This window comes from Condylostylus longicornis, unplaced genomic scaffold, assembly GCF_029603195.1.
Source record: "Condylostylus longicornis isolate FDR11 unplaced genomic scaffold, ASM2960319v2 ptg000064l, whole genome shotgun sequence".
Lineage (NCBI taxonomy): Eukaryota > Metazoa > Arthropoda > Insecta > Diptera > Dolichopodidae > Condylostylus > Condylostylus longicornis.
This window is the reverse complement of record NW_026578032.1, coordinates 2507804-2534979: the sequence shown is the minus strand read 5'-3', so window position 1 is coordinate 2534979 and position 27176 is coordinate 2507804. Positions and strand designations below refer to the sequence as shown.

General features: G+C 25.4%; 1 protein-coding gene across 1 annotated transcript in view; it reads left to right on the top strand.

The window, feature by feature from the left end:
* The first annotated feature begins 706 nt into the window (after window positions 1-706).
* The window catches only part of LOC129612246 (uncharacterized protein DDB_G0271670-like), a 46762-nt gene continuing 20292 nt past the window's right edge, over window positions 707-27176 (top strand). The window contains exon 1 of the mRNA XM_055525787.1: window positions 707-917. Coding sequence (XP_055381762.1) covers window positions 707-917 — 211 coding nt within the window. The remainder of the gene's footprint in view (window positions 918-27176) is intronic.

Below are 27176 nucleotides of genomic sequence, written 5' to 3'. Positions count from 1 at the left end.
TTATTTATAATTCACAATTTTCTTATATGACAATTTTATTCAATTTGATTTTCTTATGATTTATTATTTTTAATTTTAACAATTTAAATTTATTATTTGTTATTTATAATTCACAATTTTCTTATATGACAATTTTATTCAATTTGATTTTCTTATGATTTATTATTTTTAATTTAAAATTTATATGGCAATTTAATTCGATTTAATTTTCTTACAAAGATAGCTTTTCTTTCTTTTACAGGTAATATATGACAATTACTATAATATATAAAATAACTGATGTTTTTACTTTTACGGCTAACGACTGATTAAAGCTTAATAATTATAAGAAACATCACATAGTAAGGTAGTTTAAATGAAATTTGTTAATTAAGCATTTTTACATAGCATGATTTTTACACGCGCAAAAGTATAACAGGTAAAAATGCTGATGTGATTATTTATTTTAGAATTTGAATTTAATTTAGTAGAAAGAATAAAAAAAATATTTTAAAAGGAAAAAAAATTGTTTGTTTAAATTAAGTGGAAGTAACGGGTAGAATTACAACTTTATCCGGTTGTATAACTGAATATGTAACTTGTACATACCAAGCTTCTCCTTTTCAGGTAGAACCCCAAGAGTCATCCCATGCCTCGCGAGCTTATCTGCCCTACAATTTCCTTGGATTCCGCTGTGTGTTGGAAACCAAACCAGGTTAATTTCGAAATGATCCGCCAACTCGTTGAGAAGGAACTTGCAGTTCCGGACCGTTCTAGAAGAAGATGTTTCAGAATCCAACACCTTTATTGCTGCCTGGCTGTCGGTGAAGATAATGATTTCTTTACAGAATACCTTTACCTATTGCAACCACCTCTGCCTGAAAGACGTTGCAGTGATCCCGCAGACGAAAGGAAATCTCCACGCCAAACTGTCCAGAGTAGACCGCTGAACTATCTTGAAATAAATCTGTATAAGTAAATGAAATTTTCATTTTTCGTCTATAATTCAATTAATTTTATTTCGTATTCAATTTTATATTATTTTCATTATAATATTTATAACTGGAATTAAAATTTCGATAACTTGAAATTTCTCTTAGACTCTTACACTATTTGTATTACAATATTGTATATTTAAAGACCCAAAAGGTATTGACCTGAAAACTTATCAATTTCTATTACAATCCGTGTATTTATGTTTACGATTCCATGCTACTTTCGAAAGTGAATCTCGGCTTAACTTACTATTAAATTTTAACCAATGTTTCAATAAAACTTACGTAACACTTGTACAAAAGTTACACCATCATAGTCAACACTACTGACTCTAGTTACTACTTAAATTGAAATAAATTTTTTTAAAAGAAAAGATCAACTACAGTGTCATGTTAATCAAACATTTTAAATAAAAATAGAATTTTTAAAACAAATTTTTATTAAAATCACTATAAACTACATACAAACATAGATTTCTATACATGCCCATCCCGTCTACTGTATATATATAAAGAGTGCCGTAAAGATAAAAGAGAAAATTTTAGAAAAAAGTTTAACATTACAATTTATTACAAAAATTTTTTATATATGTTATACCTATGTAGCTACATTACCTTTCATCGATAATACCCACCGAAAAGAACAAAAATAAGAGTAAAACAGAAAATCAATAAGCTTTACGATGATTGTTATTAAACGAATAGTTAAGTAAGTAAGTGGGTAGTTATTTCACTTACTCACTTATTTTGCTAAAATATTAAGCTAAAAATAAAAAGAGAGAAGAGAAAGAGAAAAATAAAAAACAAAATTGTTTAAAACTTTCTCTTTTTTTTCTTTGTCTCTTCAATATTTTTTCCTTTATCCTTTCCTATGTATTGATTTTATTATTTCAGTTTTCAATATCCTTGCCAAAACAAAAAAATTTTTTGTCTTTGTCAGACCCCAATACTCACTTATCAATTTTTACCAAAAAACTCTTTTTTATTTTCCTCTTTTGTTTTATTTTATTTTTTTACAATTTATCAAAGTTTTTTTTTTTGTAATTGAAACTGAACACCGATGTTTTTTTGTATATACGCCAGAGAAACGAGCAAAAAAGTAAAATTATTGCTTTAGCAAACTTATAGAATCAAAAACAAAAAGCACACAAAGAAAAATCGAAAAGAAAATTTTTTTTCATTTTCAATATGGAAAAATATTTTTATAAAAAAGTATGGGGCAAAAGTGAATAAAATAAAAAATTGTTAAAAAATAAACAAGAAAAACGAAAAAAGAAAAGCAAAGCAGAAAGTTTTAATAAAGTGTTTTTTCTTGATTTAAATCAAACACAAAAAACGAAAAGAAAACTAATTTACATCGTTACCAAACTTGACATAGAATATGTTATACTGTATACATATATCATTAATATTTTGTATAACACAACACAGGTACCTCATATACATACATACTTTAATATCGGCATCCTTATTTTTATTAAAATATTGAATTTTTCAATACAACATAGTCTAAAACCCATCTAAATTTGATTTTAAATCAATATAACAGTTTTGAAATAATAATGTTACCATTTGAATAGAAAACTGTATATAAAATTAATTAAAATATGTACATACCTCTTTTGGAGTTTTCGAAGATTTTTTGCTTATATATAAAATCGATTCCGATTCTATAACATGTTACCCTATTAAAAAGTAAGTGAGTCTTTGGAGTATTTTGAAGTCTAGGGTTGATGTCAATAATTCCACGATCACTCACGCCTTTAAGAGGGAAATTGAGCGCTTTATCAAAGGAATTCAGCAATATTTATGTAAAATAATCATAGAAAATTTCAATAAAGAGTGTGCGTATGTGCCAGCAAAGTCGTTGAGACAATTTACCCGATATGCTGTTCCATACATAACCCTATACTGTATACTACATAAATCAATAAATAATTTACAATTTTTAATTATAAATCTGTGTTTTCTATCACTTTTTCCGTGAATTTTAGGACACCCTTCACAAGGATTTTCGGACGTACTCTAAACAACGCAAAACATGCTGTAAAATAAAAAATGTACCTACAATTTTAAAAATCCCATATCTCTTTCAATATATCTCCCACGTTTCCACTCAGTTTTCAAAAAGCAATGATTTCCTCTGTCATACTTTTACATGTTCAATAATAAGTTGCAAGCCAGTGCCAATTTCGATACAGCAATTTTTATATTTATGCTTTTACATTCAAAAGGAAAATAGAGTCAAAATATTTTTCGTTTGCGATACTTGAAAAATAAAAGTTTTCTTTTAGCAATGGATTTCTAATCGAGACTCATTTTGTTTATAAAATTATTTTAGATAAATGGTATAGAAATAAATGCAAGATGGGACAGACAATAAGCACAAGGTGTCGCACGGAAACGAAAGACGGTACAAACTGAACGCATGTGATTAATGCGACGTACAGACGGACGAAATGAACTGTACTGACAAAACTGAAAATTTTTAACTGAAAGTTATTTAAAAAAAAAATCTAATATTTCACTAGATATTGAATAGTTATGCTGGTCACTTTATTTAATAGAAAAAAGAAGACAGGAATTTGATTTGAAAATAAATATGTAAGATTGTATTTTATATTAATATAAATATATATGTATAAATATTGGAATACATAAATACAAGTTTGATACAAAATTGTAAAAGCTTATAGGTGATTAAAGGATTTTTACAGTTTTTTTTGAAAAACTTTCATAACAACTACGAGTATAAGAACGAAATATTCTTTTACTCTTTGCTTTATTTTTAATTGAAATTAAACTATAGTTTGAGATTTTTATATTGGTGTATAGTGTTCAACTGTTATAGTTTCTGATATTATAAGAAAAAAACATATTATATGGTGTTTATTACGTTTACGACACAAGCGATACCTAGTAGGCATGTTATTAGTTGCAAGTAATTATTCTTAAACGGGAAATACCCTTTATATTTAAAAAGTTTTTAATAAATTATATATTAATTAATGACTTCCTAGTCATCCTGAATAATTGCCTTTATTTTATGAACCCAATAGCCCTTTCCTTACTTCTGGTGCTGTTAAAGTCATTATAACGAAAAATCTGTTTGTGAAAGAATCAATACAATACTAACCATGGACAGATCTGAAAACTCAAATTGCTTTTATATGGAAAATTATATTAATTAAATTTCTAGCTCTATAATTGGTAAAAGGGTAATGAATTATATTCAAAAATCGAATCTAAATTGAGAGTTTTATTGTTTCGAATCGAAAGCTATAGTAGGAGTTTTTCCATTTGAACGAAAATTGAAATTGAGAGAGCAATAGTATATCGGGTTAATTAATCGATCATAATAGCTATTCCAGAATTACCCATTTCCTTTTGCATTCAGATTTAGATTCTTTTAATTTTAAATTATAACAAAAATTATTTACGACATTTCAGGTAGCTCTAACGTATCCTATTATTCAATTAGTCATAAAACACTCACTCAAATATTCTAGTTTTGTAAATATGGTTACAGAATTTTTATGTTTTTGACAATATTTGCAAAGAAAAATAAAAAATTTTCCATTTTTTCTCTGTTTTTCTCTTTCTATTTTTTTTTTCGTTTAACAATTTTCGCGATTTACTTACTTTTTTTATGATGTTTATTTATTTTTCTTTTTTTTTTACTGTTCTCTTTGTTTGCTTGTTAAACTTTTCATCATCACTTGCAATAATAATTTATAACCGAATTTTCATTTCATTTCAAATTTTTTTCTATGTTTAGTTACAAAAAATTTTACCCGTTTTTCCCAAATTACGTTATTTGCGAAATGAGAAGGTAGAAAAAGTTTTTTTTTTTCTTCCCTCATATAAAAAAGCACTTATTCTTTAAGAATATTATTTTTTTACTCTTTATGTTTTTGGGTAAGAGAAAAGCAAATTCAGATCGAATAAAACAATAAAAATTAACAAATTGTCGAAAAATAAACGAGGCTTTTTGTTTTGGTACAAAGATGGGGGGAAAAATTGTCCCCATTCCTTCTTCCTTTTTCCATATTATTGTTTTTAACCGTTCAAATCTTCAAGGACTTTAAATATCTACCTAGCTTGGTACATTTTTACTCAATTTTATTGAATTATTTCGTACCTACTGCATTTTGTTTTTTTAATTTTTTATTATTGTATGGTTGCGGTAAAATTTTTTTTTTTTTCATTTGTTTAATAAAGTTTTTGTTTTTATGTTGCCATTTTCTTATCAGAAAAAATATAGAGGAAAAATGAGAAAAAATAAAATAAATTTTCCAATTGGAAATTTAATATTTTCTTTTCGTAAATCACCTTAAAATATGGAAGAGATTGATGGAAAAGGAGAATTGATTCTGTAAATTGAAATTGATTGAAATGAAAGGTTTCTTAAATTTTTATGAATCTATTGCCTATATCTATGGCTAGGTACCGCAGTAGGTTCATTTTAATTTATATTTTTTGTTCTTTTTTTTACGATATTTTGATTTGGAAAAAAAATTTTATTGAGCTGAATATAATAAAATCATTTTTTTTTTTGTCATTCCCCGCTATCTAAGCCTATATGACTAGTATTTTGTTTCTGAATATTAAAATAAAATATTTTTAATATTCTGTCCGTGTGTCTTTTATTTTTTCACGGACAGAAATGAAAAAATGTCTTGCATCGGATTTAATGTCCCGGCTCATATCTTTATGAGTGAGCAGTTAGCGTAGCAATTTGACGTTGACGTAATTGCATTTTATAATAACTTTATGATTGATCGGAAAATACAGAAAAATTTATTCTTTTATAAATTATTCGATATATGTTTTTTATACAAAGTAGAGAGAAGTATAAGAATATTGCTAGTGCTTTCCATGTATGTGCTATATATGGAAAGTAAGCATATGCAATGAGCCCTAGAAAACAGGGGCGCATTTATTATACGCAATTATATGGAATGTTAATTGTATGTTATTCAAAGTTTCAGTGCGCCTTCTCGCTTTGCTTCATATTGCAAAGTGAGATATCGCACTTATTGTAATCAATATAGGGCGCCGAACATATTAGAACCGAGCTTGAGTGTTCTTTACAGTGTTGCAGATACCTACTAGCATAATAATAATAATCTCGTAATTAATACCGAATACGAAAAAAATAAATTATATTTTAATTATTCCGTTATTAAAAAATTTTTTTTTTTATATTTAATTATCAGGAAATTTTTGCTTTTTATAAGAAAATTTTATAATATTAATTTTTTTAATTCAAAATGGTTGCCATATTATTTGCTCCTCACTTTTTTTTTTTCATAATTCATTTTCATTTCTTGCTGTTTTCATTTCCATTAAAAATTTTTTTTTTATATTTTTCCAGTTCGTTGAATTCTTGATCTCGGAATAGTAGTAATAAAAAATGAAATCAAAATCATATAGAATTTTTTTTATTTTAATCCCAACATTATGGTTTGAGAGATTTTTCTTTCCTTATTTCCTGAGGCCATTAAAAATGGGGACTTTCCATTACAAAATATACTTGGAGGATTTAAGGAAATGCAAATGAATTCAGCATACTTATATAGTTTAAAAAATGACAATATTAAATTTTATTCAAAAATTTTTTTAATCTTTGGAAAAATTGGTATAGAAAATTTAAATTCATATTAGTAAAAGGATTTATTTTTATAAATGAAAATTACATTAAATGATAAATTTAATAATAATATTCTATTATGTATGTAATACACATACCTTTGTATTGATCCTATTAAATGTGTAATTATATACAATTAAATTAATGGCAAAGAAACTTTGAAATGGGTATGTGTTATACTATACACCGGAAGCAAATAGTTACCGAAATTTAGGGTAGTATTCACAATAAAATTTCATGTTAGAAAGGATTTTGAAAATGAGTAAAAATTTATTCAATACAAGGCTTTGTATAATAACGTGCTATTTTTTTAAGGTACTAAATTTGAAATGGGTGTTGAAGATTTTCGTATTTGTATATAGACCCCCGTGAATTTGGCAATATAAGAATATATAGCGCTATTTATAGCTAAATAGTTAATTCAAAAAATCAATTTTTGATTAAAAAAATTTCAGAAATCTTTATTTTACTTTCGAAATAACAAAAAATTTCTTGGTTTAAGAATATAATACTTTACGAAAATTCCTTTCTTCGTAATCAAATGAACAAGTCAAGCCGGGAAAATTAAAAAATTTTTCTTCTCGAGCGGGACTTGAACCAGTGACCTATCGCTTTATAGGCGGGAGCATGGTAATATATTAATAGTTTTTTAAATATATTAGGCTTTGTAAGAGAAAACAAATATTCGTTTCCTAACCTTCACCAGGGCGTATTAATAAAAACCAGTTCTCCATTGCAAAACCACTTTTAAACTAAAATTAAAATTTAAAATATATTTTAAGTAGACCTTCTTCTTTATTGAAATTCATTCCATTTTGAAAAACTTCCATGCTTGTCTACCAATTAAAATTCACTTATTTAAATCTGCTATTTAAGTATATCGACTATATTACTTTGATTTATACATTATATACATACCTACACACATATTATAAATATTAATAATATTGTAGACCATTTTTCTATAATTTAATTTCACTTAAGTAAATAAAATTTCAAGAAATTGAATTAAATGCCGTATTATTAGCAATTTAGTTCTGAATTGAAACAAATTTTTATATAATTTTATTAAATCTTATATAATATAAAGATTGTTTTTATTTTCTTTTGTATAGTGAATTCATTCAATCATTATTATCATCATAATATACTGATATTGTAAGAAAATTACAGGATGTTTTCGATATATTTTATGACTGTTTTTAAGAAAATTAAAATTCGTTTTTATATAGGGGTTTCTATGAAATATTGTTGAAAATTGATTACGCGGAAACAAGTAAATGAAGTGTAAAGTATTTAAGGTGATTGAAGGATTCATTGGCCCCAAATTTTTAAGAAAATTGAATTTATTTCGTAGAACAAGGTCTTTTATTGTCTCCTAGAAGGCTACTGTTTTAAAAGTTTTAGTATGATTTTTTTTGTCAGTGTAAAATTCAATATTGAAATAAAAAGTTGAGCTAACAGGATTACATTTATTCTAATTTTTACTTATTGTTAATTATATTTAAAATTATTTTCCTGTCCTCTGAAACTTAAAATAAAACACGTCTCAATTACACGCTTCCTTATAGAACCGAATAAATTATTAAAAAAATTTTCATAAATTAAGAATTTTACGAATTTTAATTTCAAAAATAAATTTCTCTGAAATTGAAAATTTGCATTGAATACGAGATAATGCTACCAGTAAATTAACATCATTAGAGATACTGAAACCAAATATCAATCAGCCCTAACATTGAGTACCACTCTATCCCGAAACAAAGCAAAATATCCCTTGAACCTGTTATTAAATCAGAAATATTTTTTGGGTAACAGGGTAAAGTATTAAATATTATTTTGGATTCTATAAGAAGAAGCACGTTTCCCGCCTAAGTTTTACCGTTTCATTCATATATTGTACAACTTGTATAATATTTTTTATTTTTCAAAATAATCAAAAGGATATTGAATTCCAAAATATTTTCCACGTTTTCATCTTTAAAAATTAGGTATTTTTTTTTTTATTATTCTCATTTTCTTTTTCATTATTTCTTTTATACTCCTAGTTCTTCTTGTTTCATTTTTCCTCTCTTAGACAATTTTGTTTATTAGAAAATATAATAAAATATTTTCTTAAGTACATTGGAGGACTACTTTCTTTTTTCAATCTTAACTTTTTTTTTTCAATCATTCACAATATTCTATTATGCCTACTTATTATTTTTTTTTGTGTGTATATTTTTTTTATTAAGCTGTCCGTAGCCTTTCATTTTGTTTCTTTCCCGTTATATTTATTATAAGGATATAGGGTAGGTATTACAATTCAAAAGTATAAAAATATTTCGACAATTCTACATTATTATTTTTTCTTTTTCTTTTTTGCTCTCATCATCTTCTATATAATATGTGTATCGTCATTTTGCTTAAGGTTATGCCTTTTATGAACATGGTAAATGATTATTGTTGTTATATTAAAGTGATATACAAAAAAAAGAGAGGAACAAAAAAAGGATATTCAAGAAAGAAAGGAATAAAATAATAATTTAAAAATAAAAATAACCTAGTCAAATAATATAGGGAAGAAAAAGGAATTACTTTGAAAGGATTCTTAGAAAAGTGTGTATTGTACTGATATAATATAAATGTGGCTATGTGTATAATATAAATGAAATTACTCAATATGTTGTAGTCAAAGGATTCGCGAATTTTTATTATATACGGCTATATAGTACAATATTGTATGTAAATATTTTATTAAATTCAAATTGCCTCTGGTCCTTTATTATTTATTATATTAAGCCGATATAGTCACAGACATTTTATATTATGTATAACTATATTAGTATATAAAAAAAATATATATTTTATATTTTCTTTTCTATTAATATTTTCTATTTTCTATTTAGTTCTTATATTATTCTTGTTTTTCTTATGTTTTGGTTTTTAATATAACTTTTACCAACTTAAGTATGTACTCGTGTAATATGATGATGATGATGATGATGATGATGAAAATGATGATGATGGTTTTATTTTAAAGTCTTTTTCCGGTTTTTGAAGTCAAAATATTATATATTTTCTTATTTACTATTTTGTATCTTTATATTTATATTATAATAAGTAAATAAAATATTCATAAATGACTGTATATGTAGATTTGTAGGCAGTATTAAAAAATATATGTAACAAAATGACAATTGGGGTAAAAGTTAAATTGGGTTAATGTATGTATAATAGAAAATATCTTTGGAATATACTCTTAAATAGAAATGTGCTTTAAATATATGTAGTATATAGTTAATGTATAGTTGGTGATATAAAGATACACGTATATTTATAAGTAAGATAATGGGTAATAGACCATTATATTAAAATTTTAGAAACAGAGCTATTTTGGCTTCGAGAATAGATTGAATATTGAGGGCCAGTAACTTGGAAATAGGTGATAATTTCAATCTATATACAAATAGATTTCTCAAAACACTTTATTTTAATGTTTGCAATCATATGTTTCTGTAGATATTTTGTAAACAAGCAAACGAACAGACGAATATAGTGAAAGTACTAAACATATTTTATGGCAATTTTGTGTTGCAAATGTGCTTCATAGAGTACTTGGCAGAGGCGGAAACTAAGATAACATTATTGAAATTTTGGTTCCCAATATGATATTTCGATTTGATGGCGCCCAATGGGTAACCGAAGAGTTAAATTGATTTTTCAAAAGGCATGAGTAATATTATTGTAAAGCACACTGTATGTACCCTATTTATGTCATCATATACATATACGACTATCAGTAATATAAGGAAGGATACACAAAGAGAATAAGTTTGTTTGTATTTTGCTTTTCCTCCTTGTTTTTTTTTTTTTTTTTGGATTGGCTTCATTAAAAATACTTATTGTTGTGATTGTCATAAAATTCTTAATGGAACATCTGGAAAATTATAATATATTATGTACATTCAGAACATATACAATTTACTAACCTATACGTATACTAACCTATATAAAATTTTCGTTACTTAAACAAATAATTTTGGTGTTTAGCCCTTTATTCTTGCCATACATACAACCAAATTTTATTTTTTATTTTGGTTAATAATTCACACCCATTTAAGGTTAAAAAAAAATCAATTTTTAATACTGTTATATTACAATGTATAATTGCTTTATACCAGAATTATTAATATAACAGTACAAGAAATTATAATATATTCGATATTATGTTCTACATGTACAGTAGAGCAATAAAAACCGTACGGAAATCAAACATTATTCAGAATTATGACAGTATATAGACATACTTAGATACCGAAGATAATAGGAAAATGTAAATGAACTTGTTGAAGAAAAAAAATATATAATAAATGTAGATTTTTATTAATTATAATTTAAATATTAAAAGAATTCTGAAATAATATTGCCGCCGGGCAACATATTTCTTTTTATTTTTTGACGTCCTTTCCTAATGAAATTGTATATTATTTCCTTGATATGTGTGTGCGTATGTATATTAGAATATTTATATAATAGCTTTTATATATAAATAAAAAATAAATTAAATCAAATACAGAATATTCATGAAACTATAAAGCTTTATTGTTGTACAATTTGCGTTGTATAATTTTATTTTCTCGAAAATTTAAGTGAATAAGGATCTAATAACTATAGGAAATCAAGATATTCGGAATTTGTACAGAATGTTAATATATTCTGTATATTCTCTTCGTATAGTTCGTGACATCATATAGACTGTGATGGCACAAAAATATTTTAATATAGCAATTTCGGAGATAAAGAGTCTAAAAGAACGAAATTAAAAATTAGAATTTTAAAGAGTCATTAAAATAACTTAACTACCAAGGCTAATTGATTCTTAAATTCATAGATGAAAGTTAATATTTCTCCTATAGAAGATGATCATTTCAGGTTCAGTATTAAAAAAAACATCAGAGACACAAACCTACATAAGAAACGAAAATTAAAATTCAATTTGGTTAAGGGTTTGCTCAGCCAAACGGCTTTTTCCAGTAAATATTAAGTGTCTTCATTTAATTATTTCGGAAACTTAAATTTTACCCCTGGAGATTTTTGGAAGAATTCTACAAACTTAAATAAATCTAAAAAATTTAATAACAACCATAAGTAAAAAATTCATTTCAAAGTTAAGACAAAAAAAAAACTATTTTTTCTGAATTTCCTGATTGTGGGTTGTATGAAAGCACACTTTCAAATTCATAGAATTTTTTGTACAAAGTACTATGAAAAGTTCCTCGTATTTATTAAGTATTAAATACCTTCTAGGTTTCCCTTAAATCCTACACTTACATACAAGTTTAACCTATACAATAATAATTATAGCACTCTAGAAATTTTCTATAAAAAATATTGAAATTTTTTTTTAAAGTTAATCTAATAAATTTGTAATTTGTGTGGTTTTTTTTTTTTTGCCAGTCGAAAAGTTTTAATGAAAATGAATTACTTATATTATTAAAGGAAATAAGAATAAATTATTTAATTTGTTAAAATTTTCTTTAAATTATTTTTTTTTTTTTGTATCTTTGAGGAAAAAGCAATTTAATATGAAAAGGAAATAAATTTTGTTGAAAATTAAATAAATGGTCGCTCGAATAAATTAAAATGATATTATTATTGTAGATTATAAAATTAGAGTGTGAGGTTCTCCGACTGAAAGAGTTTTAAAATTTATTTGGGATTTTTTAGAATGAGAAAACTTGAATGAGTAACATTTTTAATAAAAACTTATAGTCTTCAATTTCTTAAAATTTGTATATAAAATTATTGTACTTATGACAGAGAGACAAAGAGACACAGAGACAGAGAGAGAGAGAGAGAGAGAGTAACAAGAGACTGCATGATTAAGAAAACCAAACAACCAGACTATAGAAATGCTAATTCTCATCCTTTTCTTAAATATTCAGTATCGAGTCTGTGGTATTTTTGGCGAGGAGAGGGGTAAACATACCTCTTTTTGGAGCAGACCGTTCTGCCGAATCGGACCTCATACGTATTCGTTGGGGACTAAGAAAGGAATCAGAGAGAAGGCTGTCGAAGCGCTAGAGAAATTTTCCTCGGTTGCGGCAGACCAAGGAGCTCCTAGGAGATTTAGACCAGAAGCTATTTAAGAAAATTGTAGGAATGGACAAGAATCAGGTGAGAATTTTCACCAGGGTCTTGTCTTGTCGAGCACTCCAAATTTAGAGCACACTTCAATCGACTTGACCGGGAAAGTGGTGACATTTTCAGATTCTGTGGTGATTATAGGGAGCATCCTCGGTACACCTTCTAGGTAAGTGTGATGATCTCGCTCATAGCAGAAGGACAGAGCTCTTTCGTCACTTGTAACATTTTTAAATTATTACAAAAGTAAAATTTAAAGCAATTTATTTACGCGAAAAATAACACAGAAGACTCATTGAAACTTTGCTACTAAACTATTTTGCTACAACTTTTATTATTTGATACTGAAACTTAAACTAAAAGACTGCCGTATAAAAATTTCCTAAAATTCATTATTATCACTAAGAACAAAATCATATACCATTTGATAGCGAACAAACACGTTATTTTACTCGAAAAATCATAAAAGGATAACACTAAATTTTGACTTCAGATCCCATGTATATTATTTTAAAAACATTGTTTGTCTTATAATAACATTGAACATTGTACTGTTCATAAGACTTTCATTACAAAATTATCAACAAAAACATCAAAAATATGACAATATTGTATTAGTGACTTTATGGGAATTCTTTTTTTTGAAAATATTATTTTCAAATACGCCATCATATTTTGTTTGTATAGTTGAAAAATACATACGTGTTCAAAAAAAAAAAATCTATTCTTCCATCTAGTTCGGAAATTTGCAAAAAAACAAAATATTTAATAAATTCAAAAAAAAAAAAGCATAAGCAATACACGAATTATTTATAATTTGTGCAACATGTGCAAAAATTCTACTATGTTACCCTCAGGTTTTCCGATTGGTTTTTTTTTTTCAAAATTTTCTGAATAATTTTTTGTTATTATGCTATTTTTGTTCTGGTTGTAGTTTTATAAACAAAAAAAAAAAAAACAATTTATTTAGTTTTATTTTTGCTGCTTTCCACTTTTTAAAATGAAAATTCATCAACTTTAAATATGATACAGACACTGCCGTACAATTTAGTATACGTTCTTTGGAATAATAAAAAAATTCACTGTGCCACAAGTTTATTTTTTGTTTTTCCGGAAAAACAATAGGTTTGTTTATATTAGTCTTTTATTTTTTGGTATTTCAAACTCTTGCATACTCACTTTTTTTTCATCTTGTCTTTTCGTTTTCGTCTCATTGTAGCAATATTAAAACACAATGCATATCCGACTATATAGTCTAAATTATATAACTTTAAAAGAATTGAGTTATTCTCATGAAAATTTGTCTATTATACCCTGGAATTCTTTATTACATTAAAAATATCAACTTCTCAATGAGTTTGGAAAATTGATCCATAATAGAAGGGACAGCTTGGACGCACACCTTCTCTGGTGGACATATGCGTTGCGGAATTTTTCTCCCGAAAGATTTGCTCGGACTCATCACAAATATGGATGTTCTCCAGATGATGCTCTATGATACTAGGCGCTGGAGAAGGGGATTCCCGTGCAATAAATCTTTTAGGTCGCGGACCTAATCTACATAAAAATTATAATAGGAATCCAAGATGAATTATTCACTCATCTCGGATTCCTATAGAATTATAGTATAAAAATTTAAGTTTTTGTTCAAAAATTTCGTTGAATACTTCCCATTTTATTTTAGAAGACACAAAATTAGTGTCATTGCCTGTGCTGCAGCATATTTCAATATAAGCATGTTTTCCTAAAATTTATTTTTACATTTTTTTTTTTGACAAAAACAAGGGAAAATCATAAAACTATGAAAAAATCGTTGTTTTTCTCAAGCATACTGTTTTGATTTTTTTAAAGAAAAAAAAATTGAAACAAAATACAATGAAATCTGTTAGAACAGAAATCGTAACTTATAACAGAAAAAAACCAAAAAGTTATTCAAAATAGAAACATAAAAACTATGACAATTGAAAATAAATTTTTAAATTATTATTAAATTCGAAGAAATTTTGGTAAGACAATGAGTATTAAGAATTGAAGTATTTGAAATAGAAGCTCCAAAACTGTTGGAAGTTGAAATATTTTCAACGAATGCATGATGCACGATGAAATTTCAAATTTTATGAATGAAGCTAAAGCAAAACATTTTCAGTTTTATTAAAAATAGCATTGATATTTCAAACAGCAATTCATTCATTTTGAGATTTAAGAAAACATAATTTGTTTTAATATATTTACAGAGAAGTTTACCTAAATTGGAGTCTTGAGTTCTCTTTAGCAAAAGCAAGTCTCATACATAACGTACATTATGTGAAAAAAATAGTAAAGTTTTGAAAAAGTACATTTATTTTGGATTTTATCCCATTATAACCACATCGTCAATAAATTAATAATATTTAAATTCTAATCCTTTTCAATTATGATTTTATTAATATTTTGCTCACCCCTAAAAATATGCAATATTAAATAATTTATCAGATAGTAATGAGAATTCAACTAATTTTTTTTGTAGAAGAAAAAGTGTTTTCACTTGCGGTAGTGAAATTTGCTACCCTGCAAATCCTTATTTTGATCTGAAATTATTGAAACTAATAATTTACCCCAAAAAATATTGTTGGTACCTAAATTTTTCTGTTACAAATGAATTTATTCTTTATGCAAATTGTGTGTTGCATAAAGACTATTATTGTTAGTAGAATTTCCGTATTGTCTTGAAATCAAAATTGCATTTTCCTATATTAGATTTCACAAAATATTTAAAAAATTTTTCATTTTGAAGAAATACGTACATACATACCAATATTTCTTAGCTTAAGACTTATGCCAGGCGGTAGGCAAATAATGAGATGGTAATGGAAGGATATTTAAAGTTATGATAGTGATTAATTTGCAACACATTCAATACAATATATTTCTTATCCTGACCACTTTTGGGATTGTGTTATATACCAAATGTTTTTGTTAGATATCAGGAAAATTCAATGTACTTTGAAATAATTATGAACAAAACTTATACAAGTTACATGATTAACTAATTACCATCTGTAAAGATAAACATGTTTTCTTAGAACCTGGTCATTATAATTATTACTTAGGTATAATTATCACCCTGACATCGAAACATTTTACCAATTTTGCCACATTTCATTCAAAAACAAAAAGATTTAATTTTATCATATATTTTCAATTTCCTACGTATTATCCTTGGAATTTATTTCAGAACGTTCCTTCTTCTACATTCAGAAACAATAGAAAACAATTGCATTTCCATAAAAATACCTATACCAAAATGAAAATAAAAAAAAACATGATCATTGAAATGGACAAATAAAAAAATCAAAGTATAGGCGACAAACAAACCATTTCTGACAAAAAAAAAATTAATACAAAAAAAAAAAAAAAATCCGATTCTTTACTAATTGAAATGTCGAAAATTTTTAAATAAAAAACACAAAAGGAAGTCAAAAATTTCTGTTTTTGTAAAATTTTTTTGTTTTTCAATGAAAATGAAATGTTTTGAAATAGTTAAGCATTTATATGTTCATAGAATGGTTGATGCCAATTGAGTCTGTGATAAAAATTGGATAATACATGATAATTACAAGACACATGATTTTTTTTCCGTGCAAATTAGTTTTTATCCAATTTCTGTGGTACGTAACACGCCAGAGTGTTGTGTTACTTTATAATAACTAGCAATCGAACTCGTAATTCCTTAAATATAAATGATTTAGGCTCATTTCCACTTTTCGTTCTTCTACTTATTTAAACCACGAGAACCATCTTAATTATTCGAAATCAATAGGAAATTTGCTCATTGTTTTCAATCGAGATTTTCTATAAAAATAATGCTAGTCAATATGTGCATCAACCTTTAGGAATATTGAAATTAAAACTTGCATTATCCTTTTTTATTTACTCTTCTCTTCTAGGAAAATTTTTCGTAAATAACGAAAATATAAATTATATGCAAAAATTACTATTTATATCTGAAAAAAAAAATTAAAATTTTTATAAACTTGCACAGAATTTTAATTATAAATTTTTATTTTATTTAAATTGAATTTTAAATGAAAATTAATATTACTCGTATCATTGGAAATTATGAATTTTCCAATTAAATAAAATACGTAGGCATTTTTGCAATATTAAATTTATTTCAAAAATTTTTTTTGTTGCTTTTAAATTAAATTTAAAATTATAAATAAAAATAAATTGAAATTAGCAAATTAAATTTTTTAAATATTTAGATCACGCACTGAAATTTTTTTTAGTGACTAGAATAAATTATATGGTATGGTATAGTGGGCATATGAGAGTATAATAAATAATATTCATTGATTTAAATCGATTGAAAATATCAATTAAAAAAATATTTAAATAAAAAATCAGATGTAGCCGGCACATAACTGACCAAAAAGGGTTTATTGTCTATTTTAACAAAAGTTTTGCACAAGATTATGGAAATGCCTTTTAAACATTTCTCTCACTAGCAAGCTTTTAATTAACATACCTCTCCCTGTAGCAAACTAAAGTCAAATATTTAATTTCAAAATTTTAATCAAATTCCGTCAATTAATTCGGCTCCATATAGTAAAATATATAAAATCGGCTCCAGTTTGTTTGCTAAACCCTGTATTCCAAAAAAAAAATTTGTAAATTAATTGTGTTAACACCCTGAAATTAAATCTCAAGGTGCGAAAAATTTAAAGTTCACCAATGGTAAACATTCAGTTGCTGACACCCGATCTCTGTGAAATAATTACGAATTTGTCATAAGGTCAGACGAAGCTTATATGATTATTGATCTGTTGAATGTTCTCTTTAAAATACTCCAAAATGTAAGATGGCTCATAGAAAGGTTTCAGTTCTCGATGTTCAACATATTCCAAAAGTTGACCAATTCGTGAAATAGTTGAAGCAAACTCATAAATAAAATTTCATTAAAATCGATTTAGATGAATTTGGGATACACACGTGTATACGTTCACCAACGGGTCAATAGACAGAGCGACAGATTAATAGACCGGCAATCCGACAAACCGGTACAGAGGGAGGTCATTTGGTTAAAATAGTTTATTTATGCTTCGATACCATGGAGCAATACGTTCTCACCGCAAATTCGACATCCGAATTTTGATACCATCAATTAACCTCCCTTATTGTATGAAATGCGGTCGGTATTAAAAACTACATAATTATGATTAAACAAAATTCGATTCGCTACTTTTTCGACCTAAGTAGGTTTTTATATTGTATTTTGTGAGTTTAATCTCATTTTCATGGAAATTTTAAATTTTGGAAATAATAATTTGGAACAAGTATTAAATTACTCAAAATATTAACAAATAATTTCAAAAAAAAATTTTTGTAACTTGATTCGTTTTGAATTAAAGAAGGTAAATTACACTATCCGATTCTTATTTTAAGTGAACAAAAATAAAATTTTTAATGATTACAGAGAATGTAAGATCAAAGAGAGATGTAAAGTATAATATCCTGTTAACAGAACGCAAATCGATAATAACCTTGAAAATTAACATTACCTATCAATATTTTCTTTTCCTTTTATGTTTAGGTCAGAATTTTTTCAAATCTACATTAATCATTAATTTTTTTTTAAAATATTTATAAATTTTACAATATTCCTGTACACTGCAAAAAATTATTTTAAAGAACTAAATAATTGCTCAAAATTCAAATTCGGCGGCTTGTTTTGACCCGTCTTCAGAGTAAGTTTACCAAAAAAAAAAACTATTTTGTTTACACAATACCTTAATTTTTCCACAAAACTATAATATTTGTCTAATATTAATTGAAATTTTGTATGTAAATTAATTTTATTCGAACTTCTTAGTGGCTAAGACTTGCAAGCATGTAAAACGTATACAGCTAGCGTTATTCTACTCTGTTATTTATTTATTTATGTTTAGCTCAAACATTTTACATAACTCAAAATTGAAGAATGAATATACAGATAAATATTTTTTGAACAGAACAAATTTTTGACTTAAAAATTAAATTTAAAAATTATACAATATAAAACTTATTAGTAATAATATTCCATTAAATATGAATATAGACAATGAAAAGCTAAAACAAGAATTTGTTAAAATAAAGCAAAGGCTCATACTTAACTATAAATACTAACTCATCGTGTCTTTCTTCAGTGAAAAGTCAAGTCTGTGTTTGTTGCATAAACGCAACATTCTCCTGACAGGTTCATGTTTTCCATAAGTGGTCCTAAGAAAAGGAACCATGAAAAGATCCGGGGAACGAGACCTAGGGTTGAAGTTAAACACAATTTTATTTAAAATGTCGGGGGAGATTAAGTCAGTTTTCATAAGCTGAAAAATGAATAACAAATCCGCGACGTCACGTCTTACACCCAGTGTGGGTAGGTCAATTAATTTGGCCATTATTGAATCAACTCGGCTAAGAGCTTGGCCATTCAAAGTATAGTTTGTAAAAAATGGCCGTTTTAGAGTAGCACATTTCTTAATTGTTAAATGCACCTAGTGTAGCACATTAGTAGTTATTCGCGTTATATGGTAACAATAATTTTGTAGTAATATGCTTAAGAAAAATTTTTTTACAGTGTAAATTTAAATTTTCTATTGACGATATCAATATTATGTGTATGCAATATTAAAATATTGAATGGAAATTAATTAAGGTCCTTTCTTTGAATAGTTTATTGTATTATTTATGTAATATGTAGGCACGCGAGCGTTATAAATATAATTTTATCCCATATACAAGAGCCAGCCTCTTTATTAACCGAATGTATTTATATGTTCCTCTTTATGTTTTATTTATTCTAAATAAATACAAGCGATTTATTTCTTGTCGATTTTTTTCAAAAGAACAATATAAAAATATAATAATATACTTTAAATATTAATGTTATACTTAAAAAAGTAAAGAGTGCGTTATATGAATGTATAAAAAATTAAAATGTTTAAAAGAAGACCGAGAATATTTTATGAATAAAAAAAAATCTCTTATATTCTTAGTTTTTCACCAAGATTTTTGTGAATTTCCAAATAAGAAAAAGAGAGTCGAAATTCTTTTTATTTTCAACTTAAATATTCAATTATAATATTAATGTCCTTTAAACATGTTTTCGTGTATAAAATCGAAGGATATAAAAATAAATCCTGATGTATAAAATTTGCATATGATTTAAAATTGATATTTTATACTTAAAATTATAAATTTGTAATTTGATTTAGAATTTTAAATAAAATTTATATAATTTAACAAATTTTAAATTTTTTATTTAACTATACTCAAAAAAAAAATATTGCTACATTTCCCACATAAGAACTGGTAGAAATCGAAATAGTGCTCATTTTTTAGCAATATTTGTGCCTCCATAATTCTGGTAGCAAAATAATGTTCGGGAATTACGTTTGATAAATTTTTTGCAAAATTTTTGCTATTAATAAGAATAATTTATTTTGTAATCTCTGCGGATTTCGCCTGCATTATGTATTAAAAGATTTATCGTCACTCTGAAGTTCTGATTTGCAATAATAAAAATTTATTCTCCTAGTACTGTTATTTATACTTCAATAACCAATGAAAAAACAGCGTAATGTTATGTGTATCACCATAATTCCATATAATTATTAATATATGATAGTAGTTTACAATATTTTGACCAGTACTCGAAAACGATGGAAGATACTATGCAAGATTTAACTACAAACTCGATCAACTAATCAATGGGTGTTACATAAGAAGATTCTTCAAAGCTGAAAGAATATGATGACTAGATCACGTCATAAGGATGCCAGATGAGGCAATCGTAAAAAAGATCTTCAAAAATAATCAAATCAGAAGAAATCGTGAACACCCGAGAAAAATATGGTTAAACTCCGTGTTGGAAAACGTACTAACAATTGAAGTGGCTTAATATAACCGGGCCGCTCACAACAGATTCAATTGGCATCATATTGCACAGGATGCATTGGCCCACGCCGGGCTGTAAAGCAAATAAGAAGAAGACTTACAAATTTATTATTGTATTAAAATTTTGAAAGTTTTCCAATTAAATAATATGTAAGACTGCTTTTTATATAATATGTAGAGAAGAGACAGATAGTATAACAATAAATCAGTCATAGAAAAATAATGTCACATTAGAAACAAAATGTCATTCACAATATTTCAACTAAATTTAACATTTATGATCAAAAAATATATAAATTTTTTTTACAAGATTTAAAAATTTATTAACAAAAATTTTTACTTTTTCTTCAATTTTTTTCATAAATTTTCAATTTTATAAAGTGCATTTAACAATTAAGGTCTCTGTTTTGTATGCAAAATATTTTTATTTATTTATTTAACATTCATACTTCTCTTAAATGTAATACATCTGTATTTATTTATATATTACTTATAATTTAAATGAGGTCAACGTTACTATAAAAATAAATTCACAAACACCATTTTATAAATAAAACAAATAATTTTATATAAATATTTCCATAAAGTTTTTTTACCCCATTTTTGCTTTCATATACAAAAAAAAATATAAAGAGCATAAAATCCTTAAATTAACAATTCGTTTCTTTTAACCTTTTGCATATTATATAATATGTATGTATAGTATTAGATATTTAAATACAAAACGAAATCATTATTATTCAAGAAAGGTTTTCAATTCAAGTGGTTCAACTAAAAAATCCTTCTGGAATAATAAACACAAAAACAGCAAAAAAAATCTTAACATATAAAAATAATTCTAACATGTTAAAACAACAATAAGATAAATATTTAGAGATTTGCAAGAAGAATGAAAAATATGTGTATATGGGTATCCAAAGTATAGGATTTGAGGGAGACACGAATAAAGGAAATGTATTATAATGACCAACTTTAAGATATTCGTTATAGAAAAATTGCTATCTCAAAATAATTTGCTGTTACAGAAAAACAGTAACTAAATATAATATCATTTAATCTGGCCAATGGTGCAGTGGTTATTGCGCTGGTCCTTAAACTGAAGAGTCTGACGTTCAAAGCCTGTTCAGGTTACTATTTCGATTATATCCAATATTAAAAATACCATACCAAAATAGAACAATAAAATATCGATAATCGTAAATTTTTAACATAAAACAAAAAAAATATGTGATAGGCTCGTCAACTATCTAATAAAACTCAAGGAAGCAAGAATCTGATTTATGATTCGTATACTATATCATGCAACAGCCCTATGCTACTCCCGAAAGCAAAAAAAATGTTAAGTACACATATTACTTGAAATAAATGTGGTGTCATGATTTTATTATAAAAATACATCTCAACTGTTATACAAAGATTTTTATAAAACTGTTATACAAGATATAATTCCGTCCTGGAACTTAATTTTATTCTAAACTCCGTTGAGTTAAAAAGTATAATATTCATTGTGTTACATATATGTTTATAACTACTAAAACTGTACTCTCAAAATGTATAACAATAGTGGTAATAGTGTTTGCTTACTAGTTGAAATATATTAAAACAACAGTCCCCTATATTATTGAAAAAAAGGTACACACAGGCATTATGTAGGTTTATTTGTTAGCAATCTAATTTTAACATTATAATCGAAATAAAAAATTTTTGTTATATAACCAAAATAGAACAGTTTGTTATGCGTGTGTTAAGACAATGAAAACATAAAAATTTAAAATCATTTTCTCCATATTTTCTTAACAATTTTTTCTCTTCTCTTCTTTTCTTTTTCTTCAATTCTTTTTCATATTTTTCAATGTTAAGATATTTTCATTCATTATTTATAAAAAAAAAATAACAAAAAAGAAGGTAAAATTAAAATTATAAGAGAAACAAAAACAAAGTGCTTCAAATTTTTTTTTTTAAATTTACAATGGAAAAAAAAATTTTTATTTAATTTTTGTTTTTTTTTCGAAAAACATGTCCTCCATTATTATTTTTTATGTTGAAAATTAGGTGATGTATGCAATTTAAAATGTATAAAATAAACACTTAAAAGTAATTTATATCCTTATATTATACATCCTTATAAGTCCTTATCTAACTGGAAAAAATTTTATACAAAAATTAATTTTTTCATTCCGCTGAAGTTTTTGTCGTGTGGAATGGAATAACGTTGCTTAAGAATTTTTAAATTTAAAAAAAATTTTTTTTGTTAAACTTCTAAAATTCTTTTCTAAAATTAAAATAGGAATATTTCAAAAGAATAATGGAAATTAAATTTAAATAACAATTATTAGAGATTTAGAAGTTGACAATAACTTCTGATTAAAAATGTTAGATTAAAAAATTCAAGGCTTTAGAAATAAATTTTAAGCTTTATATATTTCTGTATCTCTCTATCACTCTAATTATAATTATATACGTTACTCAATGTACTAAGAAGAGAAAAATCTAATATTCTCTTATCAGTTAATTGGCAGCAATAATATTTTTGTTACAGAGAATGAAATAGCAAAATGGTCAAAACATTTCCTCTTTATGTTGTCGTATTATGTTGTCGTTTTAGAATTGTTATGACAAAACTCATAATATTATCATAATAATCATCATAGTAGTAAATTCTTCTCTTCAATAATTAACAGTGTTTTCATTGTACAGTAAAAATACAATAAAAAATAATTACCCCTGCAACGGATTTTCTCTCACTCTCTCTCATTTACGATAATATTTTATTAATTAATCATTTCATAGTTAATTCTCATTATTATTAAATGCTCTAATAAATTTCAAAGAGAATTTTACTATTTCAAAATAATTTCTTCCCTTTAAAAAATTTTTATTGTTCAAAATGCAATAATTTATTAACAATAAAGAATATTTTTAAAATATTTTAAAATTGGTGAAAATTTTTAAAATTACAATGATAAATTTTTCATACACAATATCAACAATATCAATTCAGTATTTTATTACATGAATTCCGATTGTTAATTGCCAATTTAAAATTAAAAAAAAATATTTTTTTAAAAAACGATAAAACCATATTGATGGTAAAAATGTAGAAAAATTTTTTTAACAAAGAAAAAAAAAAACCTGAAAATTTCGAGTAAATTATTTTTTAAAATTGTAAGAATAATTGATGTAAATTTCAATTGAACGTGACTAAAAGGACTATAAACACAATGATATGTATGCGTATTGTAAAAGTACTTGTTCATATAATATAATTGAATTCATTAAATTGAAAATCATTAATAAATCAGAAATTGTACGCTTAACTGCGTAAAAATGATAACTGCATGTAATGTAAGTATGCAATTTCGAACGGAAATCAAATTCAATTAATCTTCAACAAATTTATTATTCATTAATTTTAATTTTTTTATAACATTAATATATACGTATTCTTTTTATAAGCATATACAGGGTGTCTCATATCAGAAAATGATACTACTATAATATGACAAAATTACTATGAAATCAAAACTGATATACAGGGCTGTATCTATGAAAATCAAATCATATGATATTTTCAAGGGCCAATAATTTTTAGAATAATTTAAGGAAAATTCGGTTGAACGTTTGCGTAATAAAAGAGAGATACCATTTTTAACGGTAATTCTCAACAACTCTTAAACCAGATCAGATAGCATGATGACTCACATACTAGATTAAAGCTCAGTTACCCAGCTTTCTAACTGTGCTAAAATGAGAGAAAACTCAAATGTTACGCCATCTAGAAAATTAATATTTTTTAAAAATGAAAATTTCAAATTTTAAATTTTTCCGAGTTTTGAAATAATATTATTCCGAAATCTGAACAGATGAAATTTATAAAAAAGTCCTTATTCTGAAGTTTGTAAAATGTAGGAGCCCTTATTTATGTTCGAGATTGATTTTAAGCCTCTGTAACTCCGAACCATTTGAGACGTGAACATCGTCTCCATATGAAAATTTTGTCTACTCATCAGAGCCTATACAATAGTATATAGTGCATTTAGTTGAGAGAACCCCCTGTATACACACATTTAATGAACAATTATTACAAAATACACAATGTTTTTCCACCATAAATGAATGAATTCATTTTACAATTTGTTATTCATTCATTTTATATTATTTAAATTAAAAAAAAAAAAAATTCGCATAAAGAATAAAAAAGAAAAATTGTATTTTTATATTGCAATTTAAGGTGATATTTACGACATCTTTCACATCAAAAATACAAAAATAAACTACCACCAATTTAATTGAAGAGTCATTTTTAAATTATTTTACATTTAACATTCAATTACAATAATTAAAATACTCACAAGTGAAATTGAGATGATACGGCAAATTTAAAATTTATTATGTATATTTATATATAAATTGTATTTAATTTCGAAAAATATACTTATTTAAAATTGTGGGAAAATTGTCATTATTTATTTTTTCTGAGTGTACACAAAATAACATGAGTTTAATTGATATTAATTAAATAAAAAAAATTTTTTTGTGAGTTGTTGTTAAAAATTGGGTCTAATTAGTTAATTTACTTATATATAGTAATTTAAAAAGTGCATGAAATATGGAAGAATCGGATTTTGATTTTCATTTTTAATTATTGCTAAAAATTACCTAAATTTATTATACATGATGTTTGTATTTTATAAGAAAATTTTTAGAATTTACTCAAAATAATATTACAAATTCAAATTAAATCCAAATTCAATGCTATTTTCAGTATCTCAAGCGGAAATCTTGAAATATTTTCCATTCTTTAAATTTTGCATTTTATTAGAATATCACAATTAGAATTAACAAATTAGAAACAATTCGAGGTGAGTCTTGGCCTTCCTCACTATATTCTTCCACATTTCTCTATCTTGGGCAGCCGTTTTCCAGCTAATGATATTAAGTTTTCCAGAATCCCTCTTGATGTTGTCGGCCCACCTCGTTTTAGGTCTATCTCGTGCTCCACTCATATAAGGCATGGTGTTGGAAATTTTATATTGCATCATGTTTTCATACATTCCTCCTACGTGCTACGTAGCTCATCAGAGCCTTTGAGCTTTAGAAAAACGCACAACGTTCTCTCCCTTTAAAAAGTCATTTATCTTCGCATTAGACCTAATTGTATTTGAGCACCTAATACCAAGAATTTTACGAATAATTTTTTTTTTCAAATGTTCTTCCGCTGTTGTTAATGTTCAAGCTCAACAATCATATCTGTTAATCATCCAATAGCATTTCATACACAGCTAATAGTAATATTATATTATGTCAATTAAATTTTACACCATTTTGACCACATCATAATTAAAATTCAATAAATTTTATATTTTATTTTAGAACAATGTCATTTAATTAATTTTATATTCATATGCCCGCATAATATTGCTCACTATATAGATTGGATTGCTAAAGGAACAGTACTCGTAGTTAATTGTATACAATATTTACAAACTTTAATAAATTTTTGAACCATTTTATATCATATAAGGCGGTAACATACATTCGATATTGTTCATTCTACTGTAAGTATACTTTAATCCCGGGAGAAATTTAAGACTTTGTAATCGACTTCATTCCCCTTTACTCCGAGTGCGAGGATAAAACGAAAAAATAAACTGTTATACTAAAATGACGTCAAAGAAAAAATCTTCTTTATTATGGATGACGTAAAAGAATATTACACTTAATTCTGTGCATATGAGTAACAAATTCATTGAACTTAAATTTACGAGATCTAAAAATAACTATAAAAAAACGTAAAATCCATAAAAAAATTTGCAAAATTTTTACCCATACTATAACTAACACATTCATATATATATATATATACATACAATCAATATGGTATTTTAAATGAAATTTATCTAAATTTGTAAAATAAATATTATTTTACATGTGCTTCCTGCAATACTCATGAATATACGAGTATATATTCCATCTGGAATAATCTTATATTGATTTTTTCTTTCTCATTCCTTCATTAAACTTCAACAGTACCATACATATTCATACACGGTATCTATTCAAACAGCTGGAATGCATATTTTAAAGTCCTTTGAGAAATACTTGTATAATAATGTTATATTGTTATAGGATATTCGTATAACACAATATGTATACAAAAATTTTTCTAAAAATATATCGCGCCATTCAAAATAAAAATAACAACAAAAGAGATTCTATATAATATTTTCATATATTAAATCACGTATTATATTGTAATGACATATGTACATACATGTATACATATGTAATAGCAAATATTATATTCTATGCAGATATGAGTATAGTATACGAGTCTTAAAATCTATATTTTTTTTATTATATTAGATTTAAATATTTTGTTTAAAATTAGATTTATGCTGGTATAACACAATTTTGATTATTTTTGTTGTCGCCATTTTTTAAATGAAATTTTATGAATTATTTTTTTTTTCGTATTGTTTCAATATCCTGTAGGTTAAGTATAACCCCAG